General features: G+C 39.0%; 1 protein-coding gene across 1 annotated transcript in view; it reads left to right on the forward strand.

Annotated features, from left to right (window-relative positions):
• The window catches only part of LOC138434521 (serine/threonine-protein kinase MRCK alpha-like), a 68,522-nt gene that overhangs the window by 18,260 nt on the left and 22,802 nt on the right, over positions 1–27,460 (forward strand). The window contains exons 6-10 of the mRNA XM_069579353.1: positions 5,738–5,848; positions 21,872–21,955; positions 23,284–23,389; positions 25,568–25,704; positions 26,363–26,499. Coding sequence (XP_069435454.1) covers positions 5,738–5,848; positions 21,872–21,955; positions 23,284–23,389; positions 25,568–25,704; positions 26,363–26,499 — 575 coding nt within the window. The remainder of the gene's footprint in view (positions 1–5,737; positions 5,849–21,871; positions 21,956–23,283; positions 23,390–25,567; positions 25,705–26,362; positions 26,500–27,460) is intronic.

The raw sequence follows: 27,460 nt of genomic DNA on the forward strand, positions 1-27,460 counted from the left end.
TGTCCATGGGATTCTCCAGGCAAGAATACTGGAGTGGGTTGCCATGCCCTCCTCCAGGGGCTCTTCCCAACCCAGGCATCAAGCCCATGTCTCTTACCATCTCCTGCATTGGCAGGTGGGTTCTTTATCACTAGCACCACCTGGGAAGCCCTCTTTACCACTAGTGCCACCATTATATATAATAACTATATATGTATATAACTGTATAATGGTGAAATACTGAAGCTTTCCTATTTTTATACTTATGAACAAAGTAAAAAATGAAAAGTATGAAGTGCAAAAAAGTATAAAAATGAAAAAATTAAAATATTTATGTTTACGAGCATAAAATTCATTATGAAATTGAGGATCTTTTCAATAAATTATTAGAATTATTAATAGTTTAGCAAGGTGGTTCACTACCATATTAGTATATAAAAATCAATATACAGAGTATATTATATGTACAGAATATGTTGACTACAATGTCAATATACAGAAACAAATATATGTCACAGTGATATACTCAAATCAAATGCATCTCTCTATATGAATATTAAATAATATGAAGTAATTATATTAGAATATTAAATAATTACCTTTTTAAACATACACCATTTACAATAGCATAAGGAATCAAATATTTAGAAGCAAATCTAACAATAGCTAGAAGGCTTCTAGGAAGAAATATGATAAAATTTAAAGAGGAATGTTTTAAAAGGCCCAAGTTAAATAGCTATAACACTAGATTGAAAGACTCAATATTATAAAGATATTAATTCTTCATTTTTTATTAATTTATTTTTTATTGAAGGATAATTGCTTTACAGAATTTTGTCATTTTCTGTCAAGCCTCACCATGAATCAGCCATAGATATACATATATCCCCTCCCTTTTGAACCTCCCTCCCATTTCCCTCCCCACCCCACCCCTCTAGGTTGATACAAAGCCCCTGTTTGAGTTTACTGATAATATATCAATTCAATCAAGATTAAAGATTTAATATAAAAAAATAAAGATTTAATATAAAATACCAAGATTAAATATAATCCTGATTAAATTCTATTTTCTTCATGAAATTTGCAATGTGGTCACACATCTCTTCTCTACGTCTGCATGTCAATTCCTTCCCTACAAATAGATTCATCAGTACTATTTTTCTAGATTCCATATATATGCATTAACATACTATATTTGTTTTTCTCTTTCTGATTTACTTTACACTGTATAACAGGCTCTGGGTTCATCTACCTCACTACAACTGATTCAAATTTGTTCCTTTTTATGGCTGAGAAATGGTCCATTATATATATTATATATATGTATGCATATATGTATCACATGTTCTTTATCCGTTCATCTGTCAGTGGACCTCTAGGTTGCTTCCATGTCCTGGCTATTATAAATAGTGTTGCAGTAAACACTGGGGTACATGTGTCTTTCTGAATTGTGGTTTTCTCAGAGTATATGCCCATAGTGGGATTGCTGGGTGATATGGTAGTTTTACTTCTAGTTTGTTAAGGAATATCCATATTGTTCTCTGATGTTTTTGATGTGGACCGTTTTTAAAGTCGTTACTGAATTTGTTACAATATTGCTTCTATTTTATGTTTTGGTTTTTTGGCCGCAAGGCTTGTGGGATCTTAGCTGCTCAGCCAGAGATGGACTAGGCACCTCTTGCACTAGAAAGTGAAGTCTTAACCATTGGACTGCCAGAGAAGTCCCAGAAATTCAAGATTTATTATAAAAGTACAATCTGTAAATTAAAACAGTGTGGTATTTGCAAAAACGTAAATACATAGACCAGTGGTGTTTGACAGTGCCCAGAAAAATTTGTATTAGAAATACTTAATTTATTATAAAACTGGGACTATAGAACAGTGAAAAATGATCATCCAAACACAAGCCTTAGAGTAGAAATAGATGTTTACAACACTACAAATAACAAAAGCTCATATCTAGAATATATAAGCAGTTTATAAATCAATAAGAAAAAGGCAGTGAATCTGATGGGAAAGTGGTAAGAAATTTAACAGACTATTCATAAAAGAGGAAATCCAAATAGACAATGAACATATTAAAAGTTCTAAACCTCATGAGATACCACTAGCGAAAATAAATAGCTAACACAGAATAATTACAAAAGCAAGTGTTGGTGAGCACTTGAAGAAATATGAATCTGCATATTGTGTAATTCCAGTTCTAGAACTATATCCTGTAGGAATGCTTGCATATTTTATGCCAGGATGTATGTAGAAGAATGATTGTAATAGCTAAAACACAAATGTCCATCAAAATGAATGAATAAAGAAATTAGGCTATATTAATGTAATGAAATACACTATAGCAATAAAAATGAATAAATTACAGCTATACACAACACCATGAGTGAATCTCATTAGCATAATGTTGAGTGAAAAAAGTCAAGCACAAAAGACAACACACTATGAGCAAGATTAAACTCTGTTTTGTAGTCTCAGCTGGTTGGTAGTGATGCTCTTGGCTAGGAATGCCCAGGGCAATCACCTGAGCCGTAGTACTTGTAGTGAGTGCCACACACAATCCTCTCCATCACCACAGGGACCACTGTGTGTCTGGCCCGAGCCTTGTGATTCTTATTATGATAGCAGGATGCACTTAAGTAAAAACTGTAAGGGAAATTTGAGGAACATGATTGATCACTCACAGGCCCTGGGGGGTACATAGCACACCCAAGGGCCGCACAACAAGGTGGAAGATAGAGAGAATGGGAGAAAAAGGAGACTGAGAGCTCTGATTTTACTAGCATAGAGGGTGGGGTGTCTTGAGTTTCAGGGTTTCACTCTATGTTGCCTAATTTAAAGCTTAAAAGTGAGATTCAGGGGATGGGAGAGGACAGATGGGTCTCTCTAGTAGTCAGTTACCTAGGTTATTGAGAACTTTCGGAAGGGAATCTTCATTGGTAGGAGTAAATTAACTCCTTATCTGCTTGTTTTGCTGATAGCTGTGTCATGTAGCTAGCTTGCTTATGCCCACAGTAATGGTCATGGCCCTCCCAGGGAACAAGTCTATTAGCAATGTTGTTCAATCACACAGTCGTATCCAACTCTTTGCAACCCCATGGACTGCAGCACACCAGGCTTCCCTGTCCCTCACCATCTCCCAAAGTTTGCCCAAGTTCATACCCATTACATCGGTGATGCCATCCAGCCATCTCATCTTCTGATGCCCTCTTCTCTTTCTGCCTTCAGTCTTTCCCAGCAACAGGGACTCTTCCAATGAGTCTACTCTTTGAATCAGATGACCAAAATACTGGAGCTTCAGCTTCAGCATAAGTCCTTCCAATGAGTATTCAGGATTGATTTCCTCTAAGATTGACTGGTTTGAGTTCCCTGCTGTCCAAAGGACTCTCGGGAGTCTTCTCCAGCACCACAGTTCAAAGGTGTGAATTCTCTAGTACTCTGCCTTCTTTATGGTCCGCCTCTCACAACCATATGTGACCACTGGGAAGACCATAGCCTTGATTATATTATTAGCAATAAGTGATAGCCAATCTTGCTGGTTTTAAATTTCCAGCCTGGTGCCTCAGATGGTAAAGAATCTGCCTGCAGTGCAGAAGACCCGAGGTTTGATCCCCAGGTCAGGAAGATCCCCTGGAAATGGGAATGGCTACCCACTTCAGTATTCTTGCCTGGAGAATTCCATGGACAGAGTTGCCTGGTGGGCTACAGTCCATGAGGTTGCAAAAAGTTGGACAGGAGTAAGCTATTAACACTTATAGTGTTAGGCTCAAGTATTTTGTTGGGAGCCTTGTTGATCTCTAAAATATTAACCACATAGAAAACTGTGTGTATGTGCTCTGTTGCTCAATCGTAGCCAACTCTTTGTGACCCCATGGTCTGTAACTGACAGGCTCCTCTGTACATGGAATCTTCTAGGCAAGAATACTGGAGTGGGTTGCCATTTCCTACTCCAGGGAATCTTCCTGATCCAGGGATCAAACTCACATCTCTTGGGTCTTCTGCACTGACAAGTGGATTCTTTACTACTGTGCCACATAGAAAATTGTACCTGGAATCAATCCAAAAGACAGACTTTAAAATTCTCCACACCAAAAAAAAAATCAATAAAATATATAAACAATAATTCATATTTCACCATAGTGGTCACATGAGTTAACAATGGAAGATACTGTATCCAACCTGAGAAAATGAACAGGGCATTTGGGGATTTAAGCCACGTGTCTGAATTTGCCTTGAACTGAAATCAAGCTTAAGATGTAATTTACTAAACAAAGCTCTTTGCTTTGCACATTGTCAGTTATCTATGCTCTTTATTATTTGGCTTTATTTTCTGAAGAGAGTTTGTTCTGTTACCCCCAAAACGTACTCATACAAATGCATAGGACATTTTGACAATTGTGGCTCTTGAAACTAAGGGGGGTGCTCAGGCAGGTTGGCCTTTCAATAATCTCTACCAGCTCTCCTACCCCTAAATCCCAGTTACTACTGCTATCACCATCACAACCACCACCACCATCATCTCATGGATATTAAACATTATGTGTAAAGAAAACAGCAAAATACTCTTTAGTACCATGTGAAACACTCACTTGTGTATGCAACCCCAGGAAGGCTGACCTATAGCTTCACCTCATCTTCTGATTGAGCCTCACTTATATAAAAATCCTGGAGTTGCCTCTGCATTTTAAGAAACTTTATAACTTTGGAAATCACTTAATTATGCACTACATGATCTTCCAAAGTAAAGTCACAAAAATTCTGATGATAATAGATGTTGACCCCTGTGTGCCAGTATTTCTATGCTGTTAAATAAGCAGGGGTTTACATTGATGCCGTTAGTCATACAACCATGATCAGTTTCGTTTACTTTCATTTAATGCCTAATTCACTGTGGGTGGGAAAAATTCTTGTCTTCTTTCTATTGGTCATAAGACAGAATAACAGGAGGAAGCATACACATCTTGTTAATTTTTTACATGTACATGGGAGCCTTCCCAAGAGAAAGAAGACCTTAAGTGATCAGAGAAAGGAAGATTTTATACTTTTTTAGGCAAAGGTACAATATATTTGTGAAGAAATGATAAGACAAAGGGGTTTGGGTTATGAGTCACAAATGGTGAAGTAACAAGGAAAATATGGGTAGTTTAACAATCATATCTTTGTTTATGCAGTCTTCCTAGCTTTGAATTCTGTGTTTCTGGTGATAAAGTTTTTCCCTCCTCCTGGCACAGGAAGGGTGATTTTTGCAGAGAAGATTTGTATCCTTCTTCCTTCAGGAGAACAAAGGAGGGCAGAGTAACCTTGCATGGCTGTTTCTCAAGTACTTTAATTCAAGTAATCAATATGCCAAAGTGACATGCTTGGGGGTGACATATTCTGATCCTCTTCACTAGGTGCCCTCAGTGACAGAGTTCTTATCTGTAGTTTCTGATTCATTTCTCTATAACCCACTGTGAGTGGAATCCACCTGCTCTTTTTTTTTTTTATGTCATGGTACTTCCACATGGAATGGAATGATGGATGTGAAACAGCACGTAAGAGAAGTGCTCAGAGGTGCAGTAGGAGCAGCTGTGTCCACCACTGAAAGATCATGGCTACAGTTTTGAGTGTTGACATACTTCTTTCAAAAATACTAAAGTTACAGTTTTATCACCCATTATTGGAAAGTAGTGTTATGCTCATGACTTATGTTAAGAGTGCTGAATTCTATACAGTGATCTCTTGAATTTTTGTTTTCCTTAACTTGTTTTTCTAGGGCGATCCAGTTGACAATATATTTGAACAGAATCTAAAGATCAAGTTTTACATCAGTTCCAGGTCCACATCTCCGTCTTCATATAGTGGAGACGAAGCAGACACAGTGAAGGTACCTCTCTGGGGTAGATTTGCTTCAGAACTTTTCACTTGTACCAAACAAAAGGAGACTGAATCCTGTTCAGAAACAGTGCCCTTTCTCTCTAATCAGATGCATTGCTTAGATAGGAACAGTCTATAGAGAATACTAAGTTTATCAGGTGATAGTTAATATTAAGTTTAACTGATAACCATGTCCATGAGGGAACATGGTCTGGCAGGGAGAGAGCTCTCATTATTTGCATTGCTTTAATTAACATCAAGGAGTTAAGCTGTAACAGGAATATTTTACATAATCTTATCACAACATAAAATCTGATAATAGGTAAGGCATAAAAATACATTTGCTAAACAGACTCACAAACTTTGAAAACAAACTTATGGTTACCAAAGGGAAACTTGGGCAGGGAAGAGAGGGATAAACTAGGATTTGGGATTAACAATACATGTGCTGTGCTGTGCTTAGTCGCTCAGTTTTGTCCGACCCTTTGCAATGACATGAACTGTAGCCCACGAGGCTCCTCTGTCCATGGGGATTCTCCAGGCAGGAATACTGGAGCGGGTTGCCATGCCCTCCTCCAGGGGATCTTCCCAGCCTGGGGGTCCAACCCAGGTCTCCTGCATTTCAGGCAGATTCTTTACCATCTGAGGCACCATGGAAGCCCAAAAATACTGGAGTGCGTAGCCTATCCCTTCTCCAGGGAATCTTCCCAACCCAGGAGTCAAGCTGGGGTCTCCTGCACTGCAGGCAGATTCTATATCAGCTGAGTTACCAGGGAAACCCATAAATCACTATATTCTAACATTAAATTAAAACAAAACTGCAAATAGTCCTCCTGAGGCTATCCATCATGCAACAACAACAAGAAAACCCCACAAACAAAACAAGACAAAAAATGTTTTGCTACTGTTCTTACTAAAATGTAAGATAATTTTATGTCTCACATAATGGCACACAAAATAGCTCTTTGTGGCCCTTTATGATAATCAGAGAACATGACTCTCTGCAAATGTTTCCTCCAGAAATCAAAGGGTTTGGTGTCTTCCAGCTCATATTTTCCATCTTCAGAAATGCTATTTCCCTCCTCTGCATCTCACTCACTCTGGTTAATCTGGGTAGGGTTTCTTGCTACCCACTTTGGAATCCTGGGGACTAGGAGGCAAGTTCTCCCAGAGATACATGGTTTAGTTTGGAAAATTCATTGTGGTTTATAACCAGGTCAGACATTGTTTTCAAATTCTGCTCAGAGCATTTAAAATTTTGATAACAATTTTATTTTATTGTTTTAAAATTTTAATAATATCTCTCTCATGGAGGAAGAAGGTACAAGGAATAATCACAAGCTCGTATACCTATTATCCACAAATAAAACAGTTTTCCATTTTTGTTCAGATAAAAAGAAAATTGGAATGATACAGAACAGTTGAGCCTATCTAACCTGCATTCTTTTGTCCTGGGAGGTGATCGGATAGTTTGAAATGGTGTGCATTCTTCTGTCCACCCTCTTATATTTTATATCCTAGACATGTGTTCTTCAATTTCAAAGGATTGCTTGGTCTGCTCAAAATACACAAATAATATCCCTATTGTGAAAATAATCTACTATTTTCACAGTATTTATTCATGTCAAGACAGTTCATCTTTAACTGCTGTGTAGTATTCTAGATTATAAATATACTTATTTCTACATAACCATGAAGGCAATGGCACCCCACTCCAGCACTCTTGCCTGAAAAATCCCACAGACGGAGGAGCCTGGTAGGCTGCAGTCCATAGGGTCACGAAGAGTCAGACACGACTGAGTGACTTCCCTTTCACTTTTGACTTTCATGCATTGGAGAAGGAAATGGCAACCCAGTGTTCTTGCCTGGAAAATCCCAGGGACAGGGGAGCCTGGTGGGCTTCTGTCTCTGCGGTCGCACAGAGTCAGACACGACTGAAGCGGCTTAGCAGCAGCAGCAGCAGCAGCATGATTTATATAATTATGTTCCTTTTTATGTATTGATGTCTTTTTTCCTTATTACAATTTCTCTATTACAAAGAGCCTGTTGGGACCTGTTTGGCTATATACATATGGGAGAATTTGTTAACTACTAGCTAGTAGAAATGCATATTTTCAATGCATAATTTTGCCAACTGTTTTAATTTTTTGAAACAGTCACACATTTTACAGAAATACTATAAGTGCGGTATATATTTATTTTTCCTAGACTATTTGAAAGTTGTCATTTGATTTTCCATCACCTTGAATACTTAATCTTGTACTTCTTACAAATAAGAAGGTTCTCCTACATCTTATACATATAGAGTACAACCATCATCACTAACACTGATGCATCACTATCGACTATCTAATTCTCAGACCCCTTCAGGTGTCACCAACTGCTCCCTCGTGTCCATCATTGCAAAAAAAATAAAAATAAAAAGCAGTTGAAAATTGATCTTTGCTCTTGGTTGTCATCTCTCATTAGTTTCTTGCCATATGGAAGTCTCTTGCCGTATTAGGCTCTTGCTAAAGTCTTTCTTTGACTTCATTAACTTGATACTCTCAAAAATCACACGCTGGTTTAGAATAGAATATCTCTCATGTTACAAAGGCTTTCTCATGACTTGATTCAGGTTATGCATGTTTGTCAAAAATATCACAGAGGTGATGCTGTGGTCTTCTCCTTGTATGCTAATCAGGTGGTTCATGATTTTGATATTTTCCATTGCTGATCATGCTTACTTGACCTCTGCACTAAGGTGGGAATTTCCAGGCCTGTCCGCTGTGAAATTACTTTTTTTCCTTTGTAATTCATAAGTATTTTGTATAGAGGTACTTTGAAGCAGTAAGTACCACATTTCTTAACAATTTGCGATTTACTTATATCTGTATGGACACATAGTTTTTCATTTTACTTCATTGTTTACAATCCATTATAGTCATAATTTATTCTAGTATTCAAATGGTTGTATAGCTTATCTTGTATTTTGCCAGCCATGGATTTAGCCATCTCTCCAAGGAGCACTGATTGCTTTCAGTGGAAAATGGTATTTAGAAGATCTGGGTGTTAGGTATGCCCGTTGCTATGGGATGTCACTATTCCAGAATGCTTGTTGGATAGAGATAGAGAAAAATATATTTATGTATCAGTCTCTATGTAGAAGTCTATGTATCTATGTATCTGTCATCTATCTGTTCATCTATCATCTCTACTCTCCTACTCAACTACCTACTTATCTAACTACTCACCTATAAAAACTATGAGTTCATACACACATTTATACCTCCAATTCCAAACCAACATTATAGGTTTCATCCTAGTTTTCTCCTTTTCTATACTGGTAACTTCCTTCTGTGACAGTGAGAAACTTGCCTCTTTATACTCTCAGTGAAGTGAAGTGAAGTTGTTCAGTCATGTCCGACTCTTTGCAACCCCATGGACTGTAGCCTATCAGGCTCCTCCGTCCATGGGATTTTCCAGGCAAGAGTGCTGGAGTGGATTGCCATTTCCTTCCCCAGGGGATCTTCCCGACCCAGGAACCAAACCCGGGTCTCCCACATTGCGGGCTACCTCATTACTTCTCACACTGCATGGGCTCTGTGTCGCTATCTTAGATTACCCTTCATGTGCACACTCATCTCACCTTGCTGGGAATAGAGTTTTTAAAAACAAATTTCTACTGTAGCTTAGCAGCATATAAGAGTTCTAATTTCCTTATACCTATGTTGACACTTGCCACTACTAGACCACTGAAATTTTGTAATTCTGACAGGTATGAAGTGGTATCTAATTATTGCTTTCATTTTGTCATGTAGAGGTTTTTCATTCTATTAGTAAAATATATCTCCTTTTACTGCTTGAGGTTTCTAATTGTTTTCTAAGAATTCCATTTCTATCCTATTCTTCGGTCCTCGAAGTGCCAAAAAGATTTAAAGTTTTGCTTTTTGCATTTAGGTCCTTAAATCAACAAGAAATTATATCTTTGTTTGCTCTGAAGTAGCAATCTGACTTTTGCCACCATGATACCATGATAGTTAGTTGTCCCAGGCCCAATTCATTGACTAGTCTATCAACTCCTAATAATTTGTAACATCACTTCTATCATATACCAGCTTTATTTAGTTATTTACTTACTTATTTGGTTGTAAAATATACATGCTTTTGAACTGTGGTGTTCAAGAAGACTCTTGCAAGTCCCTTGGACTGCAAGGAGATCAAACCAGTCAATCTTAAAGTAAATCAGTCCTGAATATTCATTGGAAGGACTGATGCTGAAGCTGAAACTCTAATACTATGGCCACCTGATGCAAAGACCTGACTCATTGGAAAAGAATCTGATGCTGGGAAAGATTGAAGGCAGGAAGAGAAGGGGGCTACAGAGGATGAGATGGTTGCACGGCATCACTGACTCAATGGACATGAGTTTGAGCAAGCTTCAGGAGTTGGTGATGGACAGGAAGCCTGGTGTGCTGTAGTCCATGGGGTTGCAGAGTTGGACACAACTGAGTAACTGAACTGAAAATATACATAAGGGCTTCCCAGGTGGCTCAGTGGTAAAGAATTTGCCTGCCAATCCAGGAGACATGAGTTCAGTCTCTGGGTCCAAAAGATCTCCTGGAGAAGAAAATGACAACCCGCTCTGGTATTTATGCCTGGGAAGTCCCATGGATAGAGGAGCTTGGCAGGCACAGTCCGTGGGGTCACAAAAGAGTTGGACACATCTTAGTGAAAAACAACAACAAAATTGGCATAACATAAAATATTCCATTTATTCATTTTAAGTGTAGAGTTCAGTGGAATAAATTACTTTCACAGTGTTCTGCAAATGTAACTATTACAGGATTTATTTCTCAAAATTTTCCATCTCCACAAACAGAAGTTTTATCCTCATTAAACCATAATTTGACATTTCCTTTCCATTTGGTCCCTGGTAAACTCTCATCTACTTTGCATCTGTATGAATTTGCCTATTCTATATATTTTATATAAGTAGAGTCATATAATATTTGCCCCTTTTTGTCTGGCTAATTTCACTTGGCATAGTATCTTCATATTTCATCCATGTTATCGTGTGTGCCAGAATTTCAATTGTTTTTAAGGCAAAGAATGGACAAATAGACCAATGAAATATAACAAAATCCCCAGAACCATACAGAGGAACAAAGATAGTCTCTTCAACAAACGGTGCTTGAAGAACTGGACTTGCACATGCAAAAAATATAAACCTTAGACACAGACCTTACACTCTTCAAAAAATTAATTCAAAATGGATCATAAGCCTACATTTAAAATGCAAAACTACAACATAGGTGAAAGTCGCAGAAACCTTGCATTAGATAATGACTTCAGATCATAAGCCTACATACAACATAGGTGAAAGTCTCAGCAAACTTGCATTATATAATAACTTCCTAAATATAAAATCAAAAGTAAGAGCCACAAAATAAATTTTTGATAAGTTGCACTTCATTAAAATTAAAAACTTTTGCTCTGTAAAAGAGACTAAGAAGACTAGCCACAGACAGGGAGAAAATAAAAAGCCACATATGATTTAAAAAAGACTGTCATCCAAAATATACAAAAACTGTTAAAACTCAAGAAAAAACTCATAAGAAAACAAAAAACTTGATTAAAAATGGGTCAAAGACTAAACAGAGACCTCAATAAAAAGAAGATACATAGATTGCATATAAGCACAGGAAAAAATGTCTGTATATATGTCATCAGAAAATGCAAGTTAAAACGATGCGATGCCTCTACACATCAAAATCTGGGACACGGACAACATCAAGCGCTGGCAAAATGTAGAGCAATAGGAACTCCCATTCATTGCTGGTGCGAGTGCAAAATGGTTCAGCTACTTTGGAAGAGAGTTTAGCCACTTCTTACAAAATTAAACACTTTCAATACAGTCTTGGAATCATGTACCTTGATATTATTCAAAAGAAATGAAAACTTATCTCCGCACAAACTGCTGTACATGGATATATTTAGAAACTTTATTAAACTGCCCAAGCTTGGAAGCAACCTTCTTCAGTTCAGTTCAGATCAGTCGCTCAGTCGTGTCCGACTCTTTGCGACCCCATGGACTTGCAGCATGCCAGGCCTCCTGGTCCATCACCAACTCCTGAAGATCACTCAAACTCACGTCCGTTGAGTTGGTGATGCCATCCAACCATCTCATCCTCATCCTCTGTCGTCCGCTTCTCCTCCTGCCTTCAGTCTTTCCCACCATCAAGGTCTTTTCAAATGAGTCAGCTCTTCATATCAGGTGGCCAAAGTATTGGAGTTTCAGCTTCAGCATCAGTCCTTCCAGTGAATATTCCACTGATTTCTTTTAGGATGGACTGGTTGGATTTCCTTGAAGTAAAGAGACTCTCAAGAGTCTTCTCCAACACCACAGTTCAAAAGCATCGATTCTTCAGTGCTCAGCTTTCTTTATAGTCCAACTCTCATATCCATACATGACTACTGGAAAATCATAGCTTTGACTAGACAGACCTCTGTTGGCAAAGTAATGTCTCTGCTTTTTAAAATGATGTCAAAGTTGGTCACAACTTTTCTTCCAAGGAGCAAGCGTCTTTTAATTTCATGGCTGCAGTCACCTCTACAGTGATTTTGGAGCCCAAAAAAATAAAGTCAGCCACTGTTTCCACTGTTTCCCCATCTATTTGCCATGAAGTGACAGGACCACTGTCTATCAGATCTAGTCCCTTAAATCTGTTTCCCACTTCCACTGTATAATCATAAGGGATTTGATTTAGGTCATGCCTGAATGGTCTAGTGGTTTTCCCTACTTTCATCAATTTCAGTCTGAATTTGGAAATAAGGAGTTCATGATCTGAGCCCCAGTCAGCTCCTGGTCTTGTTTTTGCTGACTGTATAGAGCTTCTCCACCTTTGGCTGCAAAGAATATAATCAATTTGATTTCAGTGTTGGCCATCTGGTGATGTCCATGTGTAGAGTCTTCATTGTGTTGTTGGAAGAGGGTGTTTGCTATGACCAATGTATTCTCTTGGCAAAACTCTATTAGTCTTTCCCTGCTTCATTCCGTACCCCATGGCTAAATTTGTCTGTTACTCCAGGTGTTTCTTGACTTCCTACTTTTGCATTCCAGTTCCCTATAATGAAAAGGACATCTTTTTTGGGTGTTAGTTCTGACAGGTCTTGTAGGTCTTCATAGAACCGTTCAACTTCAGCTTCTTCAGCATTACTCGTTGAGGCATAGGCTTGGATTACTGTGATACTGAATGGTTTGCCTTGGAAATGAACAGAGATCATTCTGTTGTTTTTGAGATTGCATCCAAGTACTGCATTTTGGACTCTTTCGTTGACCATGATGGCCCTTATGATTATACAGTGGAAGTGAGAAATAGATTTAAGGGACTAATCTGATAGACAGAGTACCTGATGAACTATGAACGGAGGTTTGTGACATTGTACAGGAGACAGAGATCAAGACCATCCTCATGGAAAAGAAATGCAAAAAAGCAAAATGGCTGTCTGGGGTGGCCTTACAAATAGCTGTGAATAAAAGAGAAGCAAAAAGCAAAGAATAAAAGGAAAGATATAAGCATCTGAATGGAGAGTTCCAAAGAATAGCAAGGAGAGATAATAAAGCCTTCCTCAGCGATCAATGGAAAGATATAGAGGAAAACAACAGAATGGGAAAGAATTGAGATCTCTTCAAGAAAATTAGCGATACCAAGGGAACATTTCATATAAGGATGGGTCAATAAAGGACAGAAATGGTATGGACCTAACAGAAGCAGAGGATATTAAGAAGAGGTGGCAAGAATACACAGAACTGTACAAAAAAGATCTTCAAGACCAAGATAATCATGATGATATGATCACTCACCTAGACCCAGACATCCTGGAATGTGAAGTCAAGTGGGCCTTAGAAAGCGTCACTATGAACAAAGCTAGTGGAGGTGGTGGAATTCCAGTGGAGCTATTTCAAATCCTGAAAGATGATGCTGTAAAAGTGCTGCACTCAATATGCCAGCAAATTTGGAAAACTTAGCAGTGGCCACAGGACTGGAAAAGATCAGTTTTCATTCCAATCCCAAAGAAAGGCAATGCCAAAGAATGCTCAAACTACCACACAATTGCACTCATCTCACATGCTAGTAAAGTAATGCTCAAAATTCTCCAACCCAGGCTTCAGGAATACATGAACCGTGAACTTCCAGATGTTCAAGCTGGTTTTTGAAAAGGCAGAGGAACCAGAGATCAAATTGACAACATCCTCTGGATCATCGAAAAAGCAAGAGTTCCAGAAAAACATCTATTTCTGCATTATTGACTCTGTAAAAGCCTTTGATTCTGTGGATCACAGTAAACTGTGGAAAATTCTGAAAGAGATGGGAATACCAGGCCACTTGACCTGCCTCTTGAGAAACCTATATGCAGGTCAGGAAGCAACAGTTAGAACTGGACATGGAACAGACTGGTTCCAAATAGGAAAAGGAATACATCAAGGCTGTATATTGTCACCCTGCTTATTTAACTTATATGCAGAGTACATCATGAGAAATGCTGGGCTGGATGAAGCACATGCTGAAATCTAGATTGCCAGGAGAAATATTAATAACCTCAGATATGCAGATGACACCACCCTTATGGCAGAAAGCAAAGAACTAAAAAGCCTCTTGATGAAAGTGAAAGAGGAGAGTGAAAAAGTTGGCTTAGAGCTCAACATTCAGAAAACAAAGATCATGGCATCTGGTCCCATCACTTCATGGGAAATGGATGGGGAAACAATGGAAACATTGAGAGACTTTATTCTGGGGGGCTCCAAAATCACTGGAGATGGTGATTGCAGCCATGAAATTAAAATACACTTACTCCTTGGAAGAAAAGTTATGACCAACCTAGACAGCATATTAAAAAGCAGAGACATTACTTTGCCAACAAAGGTCTGTCTAGTCAAGGCTATGGTTTTTCCAGTAGTCATGTATGATGTGAGAGTTGGACTGTGAAGAAAGCTGAGCACTGAAGAGTTGATGCTTTTGAACTGTGGTGCTGAAGTAGACTCTTGAGAGTCCCTTAGACTGCAAGGAGATGCAACCAGTCCATCCTAAAGGAGATCAGTCCTGGGTGTTTATTGGAAGGATTGATGCTGAAGCTGAAACTCCAATACTTTGGCCACCTCATGCAAAGAGTTGACTCATTGGAAAAGATCCTGATTCTGGGAGGGATTGGGAGCAGGAGGAGAAGGGCATGAGATGGCTGGATGGCATCACCGACTCAATGGACATGATTTGGGTAAGCTCCAGGAGTTGGTGATGGACAGGGAGGTCTGGCATGCTGTGATTCATGGGGTTCCAAAGATTCGGACATGACTGAGTGACTGAACTGAACTGACAGGACCAGATGCCATGATCTTAGTTTTCTGAATGTTGAGTTTTAAGCCAACTTTTTCACTCTCCTTTCACCTTCATCAAGAAGCTCTTTAGGTCCTCTTCACTTTCTGCCATAAGGGTGGTGTCCTCTGCATATCTGAGGTTATTGATATTTTCCCAGTAATCTTGATTCCAGCTGTGCTTCATCCAGCCCAGCCTTTCTCATGATGTACTCTGCATATAAGTTAAATAAGCAGGGTGACAATATACAGCCTTGACATACTCCTTTCCCTGTTTGGAACCAATTGCTGTCCATGTCCAGTTCAAACTGTTGCTTCCTGACCAGCATATAGATTTCTCCAGAGGCAGATCAGGTGGTCTGGTATTCCCATCTCTTGAAGAATTTTCCACAGTTTTTTGTGACCCACACAGTCAAAGGCTTTGGCATAGTCAATAAAGCAGAAATAGATATTTTTCTGGAACTCTCGTTTTTTTGATAATACAACAGATGTTGGCAATTTGATCTCTGGTTCCTCTGCCCTTTCTAAAACCAGCTTGAACATCTGGAAGTTCATGGTTCACGTACTGTTGAAGCCTGGCTTCAACCAGGCTCAATTTTAAGCATTACTTTGCTAGCATGTGCTGCTGCTGCTGCTGCTAAGTCTCTTCCTTCGTGTCCAACTCTGTGCAACCCCATAGACGGCAGCCCACCAGGCTCCTCCGTCCCTGGGATTCTCCAGGCAAGAACACTGTAGTGGGTTGCCATTTCCTTCTCCAATGCATGAAAGTGAAAAGTGAAAGTGAAGTCTCTCAGTCGTGTCTGACTCTTAGTGACCCCATGGACTGCAACCCCGCCAGGCTCTTCCATCCATGGGATTTTCCAGGCAAGAGTACTGGAATGGGGTGCCATCGCCTTCACCATGCTAGTGTGTGAGATGAGTGCAATTGTGTGGTAGTTTGTGCATTCTTAGGCATTACCTTTCTTTGAGATTGGAATGAAATTGACCTTTTCCAGTCCTGTGGCCACTGCTGAGTTTTCCAAATTTGCTGGCATATTGAGCGTAGCACTTTCACAGCATCATCTTTTAGGATTTGAAATAGCTCAACTGGAATTCCATCACCTCCATTAGCTTTGTTCATAGTGATCCTTCCTAAGGCCCACTTGACTTTGCATTCCAGGATGTCTGGCTCTAGGTTGGTGATCACACCATCATGATTATCTGGTTTGTGTAGGTGTCTGGATAAATAAACTGTGGTATATGAAGTCAATGGAACATTACTCAGCCATAAAAATAAGTGAGTTATAGAGCCATTAAAAGACATGGAAGAATCTAAAATGCATCTTACCAAGTGAAAGAAACCAGTCTAAAAGGGCTACATTCTGTTTGATTTCAAGTACATGACATTTAGAAAAGGCAAAACTATGTACTGTAAAAATCATGTAGTTTCCAGGGGTTGTGGTGAGGAAATGAACAGGTAGAGCACCAAGGACTTTCACAGGAGTGAAACTACTTTTTTGGTACCATCATGATAAAAACATGTTATCAAACACTTGTCTAAACCCATAGATGGCATAACAGTAACAGTAAACCTTAGTGTAAACTATGGACTTTGGACAATCAGGATGCATCAGTGTAGCTTCATCAAGTGTAAAAAATGTACCACTCTGGTGGGGGATTTTGATGATGGGGGTGGCTATGCTTTTGTAAGGGCTGTACGGGAAATCTCTGTATTCTCCCCTCAGTTTTGTTGTGAATCCTTCAGTGTTCTAAAAAATTAAGTCTTAGTTCAATTGCTCAGTCACATCTGACTCTTTGCAACCCCTTGGACTGCAGCATGCCAGGCCTCCCTGTCCATCACCAACTCCTGGAGTTTACTCAAACTCATGTCCATTGAGTCAGTGATGCCATCTGACCATCTCATCCTCTGTCATCCCCTTTTCCTCCTGCTCTCAATCTTTCCCAGCATCAGGGTCTTTTCAAATGAGTCAGCTCTTCATATCAGGTGGCCAAAGTGTTGGAGTTTCAGCTTTAGCATCAGTCCTTCCAATGAATATTCAGGACTGATTTCCTTTAGGATGGACTGGTTGGATCTCCTTGCTGTCCAAGAGACTCTCAAGAGTCTTCTCCAACACCACAGTTCAAAAGCATCAATTCTTCGGTGCTCAGCTTTCTTCACAGTCCAACTCTCACATCCATACATGACTACTGGAAAAACAATATCCTTGACTAGGTGGACCTTTGTTGGCAAAGTAATGTCTCTGCTTTTTAATATGCTGTCTAAGTTGGTCATAACTTTTCTTCCAAGGAGTAAGCGATTTTTTTATTTCATCGCTGCAGTCATCATCTACAGTGATTTTGGAGGCCAAAAAAGTAAAGTCTCCCACTTTTTCTACTGTTTCCCCATCTATTTGCCCTGAGGTGATGGGACCAGATGCCATGATCTTAGTTTTCTGAATGTTGAGCTTTAAGCCAACTTTTTCACTCTCCTCTTTCACTTTCATCAAGAGGCTTTTTAGTTCCTCTTCACTCTCTGCCATAAGGGTGGCGTCATCTGCATATCTGAGGTTACTGATATTTCTCCCGGCAATCTTGATTCCAGCTTGTGCTTCATCCAGCCCATCGTTTTTCATAATGTACTCTGCATATAAGTTAAATAAGCAGGGTTAGGTCTCAGTAGAAAAAGTCAATTTCCAATTATATTTTCCTATTATGTATAAATATGATTAATTTTTGTGTTAATCTTGTGTCATGTGTCTTTGTCAAATACATTTAATAGTTCAGGAATTTATCTTTACTTGACATTCCTAGGCATTTTCTACGCAGATTATTGTGTCATCTGCAAATAAGGTAGTTTGATTGCTTCTATTCAGTTCTGTATGCCTATTATTTTTCATTCTGCCTGCTGTCCTGGCTAGAACTTTCAGGTTGAGTTGAATGAAAGAAGTAGTACTGGAGATCCTTGCCTTATTTCCATTCTTAGGAGAAAGTATTTGGCTTTTCATTAGTAGTAGTGCTTGCCTTTGTTTTCTTATAAATGCCCTTCATCAGGTTAAGAGCTTCTTTTCATTCCTAGTGTGGTGAGAGTTTTATTATGAATGGACGTTGAATTTTGTCAAAAGCTTTTCTGCATCAACTGATATGATGATACGATTTTTGTTGTTCAATCGCTAAGTCATGTCTGACTCTTTGCAACCCCATGGATTGCATCACACCAGGCTTCCCTGTCCTTCACTCTCTCCCAGAGTTTGCTCAGTTATGTGCCATTGAATCAGTGATGCTATCTAACCATCTCATCTTCTGCCACCCTCTTCTTCTTTTACCTTCAATCTTTCCCAACATCAGTATTTTCCAGTCAGTTGGCTCTTTGCCTTAGGTGGCCAAACTATTGGAACTTCAGCTTCTGCATCAGTTCTTCCATTGAATATTCAGGGATAATTTCCTTTAGGATTGACTGATTTGATCTCCTTGCTGTAAAAGGGACTTTCAAGAGTCTTTTCCAGCACCACAATTTGAAACCATGAATTCTTGGGCACTCAGCCTTCTTTATGGTCCAGCTCTTATATCTGTACATGACTACTAGAAAAACCATAGCTTTGACTGGATGGCCCTTTGTCAGCAAAGTTATGTTTCTGCTTTTTAATATGCCGTTTAGGTTTGTCATAACCTTCCTTTCAAGGAGCAAGCATCTTTTAATTTCATGGCTGCAGTCACCACCTGCAGTGATTTTGAGGCCCAAGAAAATAAAATCAGTCACTGCTTCCACTTTTCCCCCTTCTTTTTGCCTTGAAGTGATGGGACCAGATGCTATGGTCATAGTTTTTTGAACATTGAGTTTCAAGCCAGCATTTTCACTCCTTTTTTTTTTTTTTTGCCCTCATCAAGAGGCTCTTTAGTTCCTCTGTACTTTCTGCCGTTAGAGTGGTATCATCTGCATATCTGAGGTTGTTGATATTTCTTCCCACAAGCTTGATTTCAGTTTGTGATTCATACATCCTGGAATTTCACATGATGTACTCTACATATAATTTAAATAAAAGGGTGATAATGTACAGCCTTGTCATACCTCTTTCTCAATTTTGAACCAATCTGTTATTCCATGTGCAATTCTAACTGTTGCTTCTTGACCACATACAGGTTTCTTAGGAGACAGGTAAAGGTGGTCTGTTACTCCCATCTCTTTCAGAATTTTTCACAGTTTGTTGTGATCGACACAGTCAAAGTCTTTAGCACAGCCAAGGAAACAGAAGTAGATGTTTTGCTGGAACTCCCTTGGTTTCTCCATGATCCTTCACCATGACAAGGCTGTGATCCATGAAGGGGGATGATGTGGTAGTCTCTCCTTAAACTAAATTGGAGCTAAGTCATTAATAAATTGCCTCATAAGAAGGAATCTTTATTATAGTTATTTAATAAATCCATATAAAAGTCTACTTATTGGGATGCATAGTAAAGAGGCAATTTTTTCTTAATGTCTTTGAAAATTTTGCGAGTGTCCTGAACTTCCTGCATTTGCTATCAGTTTCATAGAGTATTTTTTTCTCCATGGTTATTAACCATTTTGCAAATCTATGTACTTATAAGCTCTGCTTAACTGTGCACCATCTTTGCTTATAGTCAGATTTTATTCTCCAGGAAGATATGTAAGCATCCAATTCTTTCCATTTCAAAATGTGTTTTCTACTCTTTCCTAGGAAAGAAAAATTTTATATCATATCAGCTCAGTTCAGTCACTCAGTCGTGTCCAACTCTTTGTGACCCCATGAACCTCAGCACGCCAGGCCTCCTTGTCCATCACCAACTCCCTGAGTCTACCCAAACTCATGTCCATTGAGTTGGTGATGCCATCCAACCATCTCATTCTCTGGCATCCCCTTCTCCTCCTGCCCTCAATCTCTCCCAACATCAGGGTCTTTTCAAATGAGTCAGCTCTTCGTATCAGTTGGCCAAAGTATTGGAGTTTCAGCTACAACATCAGTCTTTCCAATGAACACCCAAGACTAATCTCCTTTAGGATAGACTGGTTGAATCTCCTTGCTGTCCAAGAGACTCTCAAGAGTCTTCTCTAACACAACAGTTCAAAAGCATCAATTCTTTGGTGCTCAGCTTTCTTCACAGTCCAACTCTCACATCCATACATGACTACTGGAAAAACCATAGCCTTGATTAGACAACCTTTGTTGGCATAGTAATGTCTCTGCTTTTTAATATGGTGTCAAGGTTGGTCATAACTTTCCTTCCAAGGAGTAAGCATCTTTTTATTTCATCACTGCAGACACCATCTGCAGCAATTTTGGAGGCCAGAAAAGTCAGCCACTGTTTCCACTGTTTCCCCATCTATTTGCCATGAAGTGATAGGACCGGATGCCATGATATTAGTTTTCTGAATGCTGAGTTTTAAGCCAACTTTTTCACTCTCCTCCTTCACTTTCATCAAGAGGCTCTTTAGTTCTTCTTCACTTTCTGCCATAAGGGTGCTGTCATCTCCATATCTGAGGTTATTGATATTTCTCCCAGCAATCTTGATTCCAGCTTGTGCTTCATCTAGCCCAGCATTTCTCATGATGTACTCTGCATAGAAGTTAAATAAGCAGGATGACAATATACAGCCTTGACGTACTCCTTTTCCTATTTGGAACCAGTCTGTTGTTCCGTGTCCAGTTCTAACTGTTGCTTCCTGACCTGCATACAGGTTTCTCAAGAGGCAGATCAGGTGGTCTGGTATTTGCATCTCTTTCAGAACTTTCCACAGTTTATTGTGATCCACACAGTCAAAGGCTTTGACATAGTCAATAATGTAGAAATAGATGTTTTTATCTCTCTTGCTTTTTCAATGATCCAGAAGGTGTTGGCAATTTGATCTCTGGTTCCTCTGCCTTTTCTAAAACCAGCTTGAACATCTGGAAGTTCATGGTTCACGTATTGCTGGAGTCTGGCTTGGAGAATTTTGAGCATTACTTTACTAGCATGTGAGATGAGTGCAATTGTGCAGTAGTTTGAGCATTCCTTGGCTTTACCTTTCTCTGGGATTGGAATGAAAACTCACCTTTTCCAGTCACATAGGCAACTGTATTTTATATGATTTTGAAGTCTGTTTAAGATATGTAATCCAAATTATCTGAGCCTATTTTTAGATTTTTAGTATTCACATGATCTTGCTGAACCCTCTGTAATTGTTTCAGTATATTTCTGCAGATTCCAAATCATAAATTACTTCTATATTTATAAAACTAGTAGTTCAAAAATCTTTTGAAGATTCTGATCATGTGTCTACTTGTTAAAATTATCTTTCAAATATGTTTAGGATTACCATTCTTTTGGACTTCCCACCTAGCCCAGTGGTTAAGACTCCATGCTTCCACTGCAGTTGTCATATGTTCAGTACATGCTAGAGGAAGTTCCACATGCTGCAGGGTTCAGCCAAAAAATAAAATTCTTCTTTAATATAGTCTACATGTTATGACATACATTTTAAAATAGCCAAATTGAAATATAGTATATGAAATAAGTATATTTTAATAGAAACTAAAGCAGAGATTTAAATTACTTAAAATATATATTTTGCCCTGTAAGAATTTTATTTGTACTGTCTTTTTGTATAGCAAATATAATTCTTTTGCTTTACTTGAGAAATAATTTAATTCTTATCATTTTGGTGATATGGGTGACTTACCTATCTTTATTTTTGTCTTTTTGTTTCAGATCACAGATTCTGCTCACCTTCCAGTCCACACACCAACAATAAAGAGAAAGGAATGTCATAGTAGAATCCTCTTTCCAACTAAGGTACTTGATTTAGTTATGAATTTAGCAAGTCTTTGAAAAATGACAAGTAGGGTTTGGTCTCTAACCTACCCCTTACCTTCCCTTCTTTTCCCTTCCTTCCTTCCTTCTTATTTTCCTTGGAGACTTCTGGTTAAACATAGCAGATTCAAAATGCATACTTTTTTTTTCTTTTTTTTGCTTTCTAATGAAACTTACTAACCCAACCAAAGAGAGAGAAAAAATAGACAAATAAGTCAATGTAATTTTGGAAGATGGAAGAACCTGAGTGAGAGGTTAGGAAGGCTGAAAAATCTGAATGTCAAGGGCTTAGAAAGGTCTTGCTAAGTCACAAGATAATTAAGATTTTGCACACCTAGAAGCATTAGGAACTAGAGACACCAGATTCTTCAGGAGGCAGGGGTGACTTGCAGTGCTGAAGAGAGGAATAGATTGATCATCTGAGAAAGAGCAAGTAGCCCCTGTACACACACCACCCATGGCACATGGCAGGGAGTGCAAGTCTGTCCCCCTCACAGATTAGGAAACAAACACAAGGAAGGTGAGAAAACTGGCCAACTAATGTTTAGGAAAACCAGATTTTGTTATAATTTTGTTATACATATTGCTATTTTATGACAATAATTTCAGGTCAGAAAGACATGATACAGAAATGGAAAATCTATAGTGGGTTGTCAACTTGATAATTCTGTGAAAACATCTACAATTTTAGTTATTGGGGTTTCAGTGAGAAATTTCAGGGTGCCTTCTGTCTTGAAGGTATAATAGGTCTTGCTTAACTTAATAGGAGTGTTCCATTTCCTGGAGCACATTTTTTTCTAATTGATAGTAGAAAATGAAACACATAATTTGCTGTAGAGATAAAATTTTGAAATTACTCTTTCTTCTAAAGAAGGTTTTAAAAACCATATTATTTTTGCTACCCCTCCCCGATAAAAATATGTATACATAGGCAATTTTGACTCTATTTGTTATAAAGGAATGATTTGAAGAATTTGTCAGTCTAGAATTTTTTAAATGTTCAGAGCATATCAGCTCAAATAAAAGTCAGGCTTTATTGCTACTACTTCCAAGTAGTAACAATGTACGTTTGATCACCACTTAAATAGTTCTCTTTCTTCTTCTCCTCCTCCACACCCCTTTTCTCTTCTTGGTATTTTTTCAAATCAGAATTTTCCAATTATGAAGTACTTAGGGGCGAGAATCTTAAATGCTGGTGAGAAAAGGGAACGCTGCTTTTCTTTGTCTGGGGCAGGAGGGGTTGAAGGAATCACCAGAATCACCTGTTCAAAGTTGTTTAACAATGTGCATTTGGTCTCTTTGTTTTATAGCATAAGGCCCACCGGTTTTTCCTCACATCCTTTACTGCTCCCACCAAGTGTCACCAGTGCACATCTCTGATGGTGGGTTTGATAAGACAAGGCTGCACCTGTGACGGTGAGATCTGAGAGAGGAATACATGGAGTCAGACTCCTAATACTTGTATCTAAGTGTTTCAGCGCCAACTCAGCGCCATAGCAAAGTACAGAGACTGGGTGATTTCCAAACACAGTCATATGGTCCTCACTGGCTGGAAGTCTCAGACCAGAATGTCAGTATGGCCCAGTTCTGGGGAGGCCTTCTTGCAGGCTGCAGACGGCTGCCTGCTTGCTGTGTCTTTAACTGGTGGAGGAGACAAGGAGTTCTTTTTTTTTTAACTTTTTATTTTTACTTTATTTTACTTTATAATACTGTATTGGTTTTGCCATACATTGACATGAATCCACCACGGGTGTACATGCAATCCCAAACATGAACCCCCTCCCACCTCCCTCCCCACAACATCCCTCCAGGTCATCCCCGTGCACCAGCCCCAAGCATGCTGTATCCTGCATCAGACATAGACTGGTGATTCGATTCTTACATGATAGTATACATGTTTCAATGCCATTCTCCCAAATCATCCCACCCTCTCCCTCTCCCTCAGAGTTCAAAAGTCTGCTATACACATCTGTGTCTTTTTTGCTGTCTTGCATACAGGGTCATCATTGCCATCTTTCTAAATTCCATATATATGTGTTAGTATACTGTATTGGTGTTTTTCTTTCTGGCTTACTTCACTCTGTAAAATCGGCTCCAATTTCATCCATCTCATCAAAACTGATTCAAATGTATTCTTTTTAACGGCTGAGTAATACTCCATTGTGTATATGTACCACAGCTTTCTTATCCATTCATCTGCTGATGGACATCTAGGTTGTTTCCATGTCCTGGCTATTATAAACAGTGCTTCGATGAATATTGGGGTACATATGAGACAAGGAGTCCTGTGCGGTCTTTTTTGTAATGGCACTGATCCCATTCTTGAGGGCTCCACTCCCATGTCCTCATACGGACCCCATCTCCAAACACCATCACATGGGGATTACGATTTCGATATATCATTTATGAAGGAACACAAACATTCAGTCAGAAATTTCGTTCTCTTTGAATTGTGGAATCACGACAGTGAACTGATCGCATTACTAAAAATCCCTCTGAATCTATTTCATATGGGGGCTTCTGAAGAGACCTCTGCACTGTGCAGCTCCAAACAGCCTCATCCCCTCACAGCCCACGTGAAAGCACCCCAGGGAGGTGTGCTGTGTAGTCTTCAGGCAGGGCCGCAGTTATTAGGAAAATGTGTTTAGATACATTTTGCTGTTTATAGCAATAGCAGAGTGTGAGGACCACATTCACCAGCTTATGTGACAGGAAAATAGAATGCTAGCCTTGAGTTGTAATCCTTTTATTTTACTCATTGAATTTATTATGACATCATTGAAAGAAAGAAATATAGTTTTGGAAGTATCAAACAGTATATCACAGTACCGCACTGACACCTCATACCTCATCCTAGGAAACAGACTCTCGAGTGCCCACTCAGGAACACATGGTGCAGAGTAAGACAGCTTTCCTGTCCTCAGCACTGTGACAATCAGAGATGCCTTAACCATAAATGCACCCCAGCATATTAAATAAAGTGGGACTTTACATGGGGAATTCTGTGCCCATGCAATCCTCCCAGGGCAGCAGAGGCAGCTTCTGAGCTGAGCTCCCAGAGCATTTCCTGCTGCCAACATCTCTCAGTCTCTGCTGAGCCTGGAACAGCTCCCACCAGTGTCACAGGAAGATGGTGAATCTGGAAGCTGCCACTACCGCTGCAGCCCTCAAAACCTGCAACGCCTGCCAGTGTCAAGAAACACCCTGCTGCTGTGAAGTTAAGAGCACCCACCAAATTCAGAAGCCATTCCTGCAGCTGTCACCCCCTGTCAATTTCCAAGCCAGTAAAATTGACGTGCTGTGTTTTACAGCTCTCCTCAGTTCAGTTCAGTTGCTCAGTCGTGTCCAACTCTGCGACCCCATGAATCGCAGCACGCCAGGCCTCCCTGTCCTAGCTTGACTCAATTCAGTCTCACAGGTTATCTTACCAGCAGAACTTATGTCAGGTTCAAAACTTAGCTCCAAGGGAGTCTGGGACAGGTAGTTTTTTAGCATTTTGATCTCTAGGATAGAGTAGACAGAAATGCAGTGGGGGTTGAGGGAATCAACCCATTTCACCCGCTACAATCATATCTCTCTATTTCCTTCAAAAAGCATGTGGGTTCTCATGTCACACAGCCTGTGTAGAAAAAGCTCCAAGAGCTTGTCCAGTGCCTTTTCATCAGAAGAAAGGTGCCTTCTGTCTAGACCCACAGAAAGGCTTGGGAACAGCATATGAAGGCCATGTCTGGGTAAGTGGCAATGTTCTGGGTTCCCATGAACTTTTGAAGAGTTTATTAATCACTTTTCAAAATGCATGTACAATATTTGTCAGAAGTATTTATGATATGTTATACAGTATTAATTATATTAAATTGAAAATATTTTTTGCATCCTAAGAATATGATTTCAAAACTAAATGTAGCTGCTCCCAATAGGATATTTTCAAATTTCCCAAAGTTTTCTGTTTAGACATTACCTTGCAATGAACAAATGCTAAAATCTGTCCTAATGATGTAACTTTGATTTCCAGTCAGCAATAATAACTTATGAGATTAAAAGTGAAAAAAAAAATCTTCCTGAGAAATATTTAAAATCTGAAGTGATTTTGGAGTTACCAAATTTGAATTTAATGTTACCTTAGAGGCAAAGCTGTGACTGTTATTTGAATGAATTGCTTGTGTTAATTGAAATAGAATTAATATATTTTTCACACACATGAATTATTCAGTAATCAAAAGAATTGCCTTGCTTTTAAATTTCAATCATGTCGTTGGGTTCCAATCTTTTAACAAGAAAAGTGTTTGTAACACACTTGTATTGTTTTAATTTTGTATGTCATAATTGCGTAGTGTTTGATGTTTCAGCTTGGATTGCTTTTATTTGTTTCTTGAAAAATAAAAACTAAAGATTCCAAAGAAAGCAGGCAGGAAAAGAAGATGGCAGAGGGCATTGGCCGTAGTTTGTGACTTCAAACTCTTCCTATATGATATGAACGAAGAAGACTCAAAACCCAGTGTTGTAGTGAGTCAAGTGATTGACATGAGGTAAGCTTTGAAAGGGAGAATGTTTTTATCAAAACAAGATCTGGAATAAAAGTGGTTTCTGATATTCTTTTAAGTAGTGTTGTCACAACTTAAGTTCCCAATTTTCACCATTGCCGTGAGGACTTGAAGAAAGATTTTTGCCTAAAGTTTGCATCATTACCTCTTAGATGTGGATTATAACTGTGTAATATTTGTAAGAGTTTGGTTTTTTTTTTTTTTAGTCAGAAGTTTATTTTCTTATTATGTTTGCATGTGTTTATAGCAAGGCCTCCCTGTTAGCTTAAGAATCTGCCTGCAATGCAGGAGCTGCAGGTTTGATCCCTGGGTCAGGAAGATCCCCTGGAGGAGGGCATGGCAACCCACTCCAGTATTCTTATTTGGAGAATCCCATGAACAGAGGAGCCTGGTAGGCTACAGTCCACGGGGTCACAAAGAGTCGGACATGACTGAAGTGACTTAGCACAGAACAGCACATATGTATAGCAGGAAAGGAAATACAACCTCAAAACCAAAAGCTCTTTACATTGAGATATTATTTATGTATTATAAAATTCACCATTTTAAAATGTGCAATCCACTGGTTTTTAGTATATCACAAGCTTGTAAAACCATCACCATAAACTGATTTTAGATTTTCATCACATCAAAAAAAAAAAAACAACCCTTATTAATTAGCAGTGGCTCTCTACATTCACCACTGCCCCCAGCCCCATTAATCTGTTTCTATCTCTATGGATTTGCCTATTTAAAATTTTTATATAATTGAAATCATAAAATATGTGGAATTTTGTGACTGGCTTCTTTCACTAAGGATAATTTTTCAAGACTCACCCATGGAGCATCTATCAGTACTTCATTTTTCATGGCTGATGCCCTTTGTCAGGTTGAGAAACTGGCCTTCTCTTCCTGGTTTGTTGAGTCTTTTTATCTGAAAAGGTGTTGTTGGATATTGACATGGTTT

This window comes from Ovis canadensis, chromosome 2 (genome assembly GCF_042477335.2).
Source record: "Ovis canadensis isolate MfBH-ARS-UI-01 breed Bighorn chromosome 2, ARS-UI_OviCan_v2, whole genome shotgun sequence".
NCBI lineage: Eukaryota > Metazoa > Chordata > Mammalia > Artiodactyla > Bovidae > Ovis > Ovis canadensis.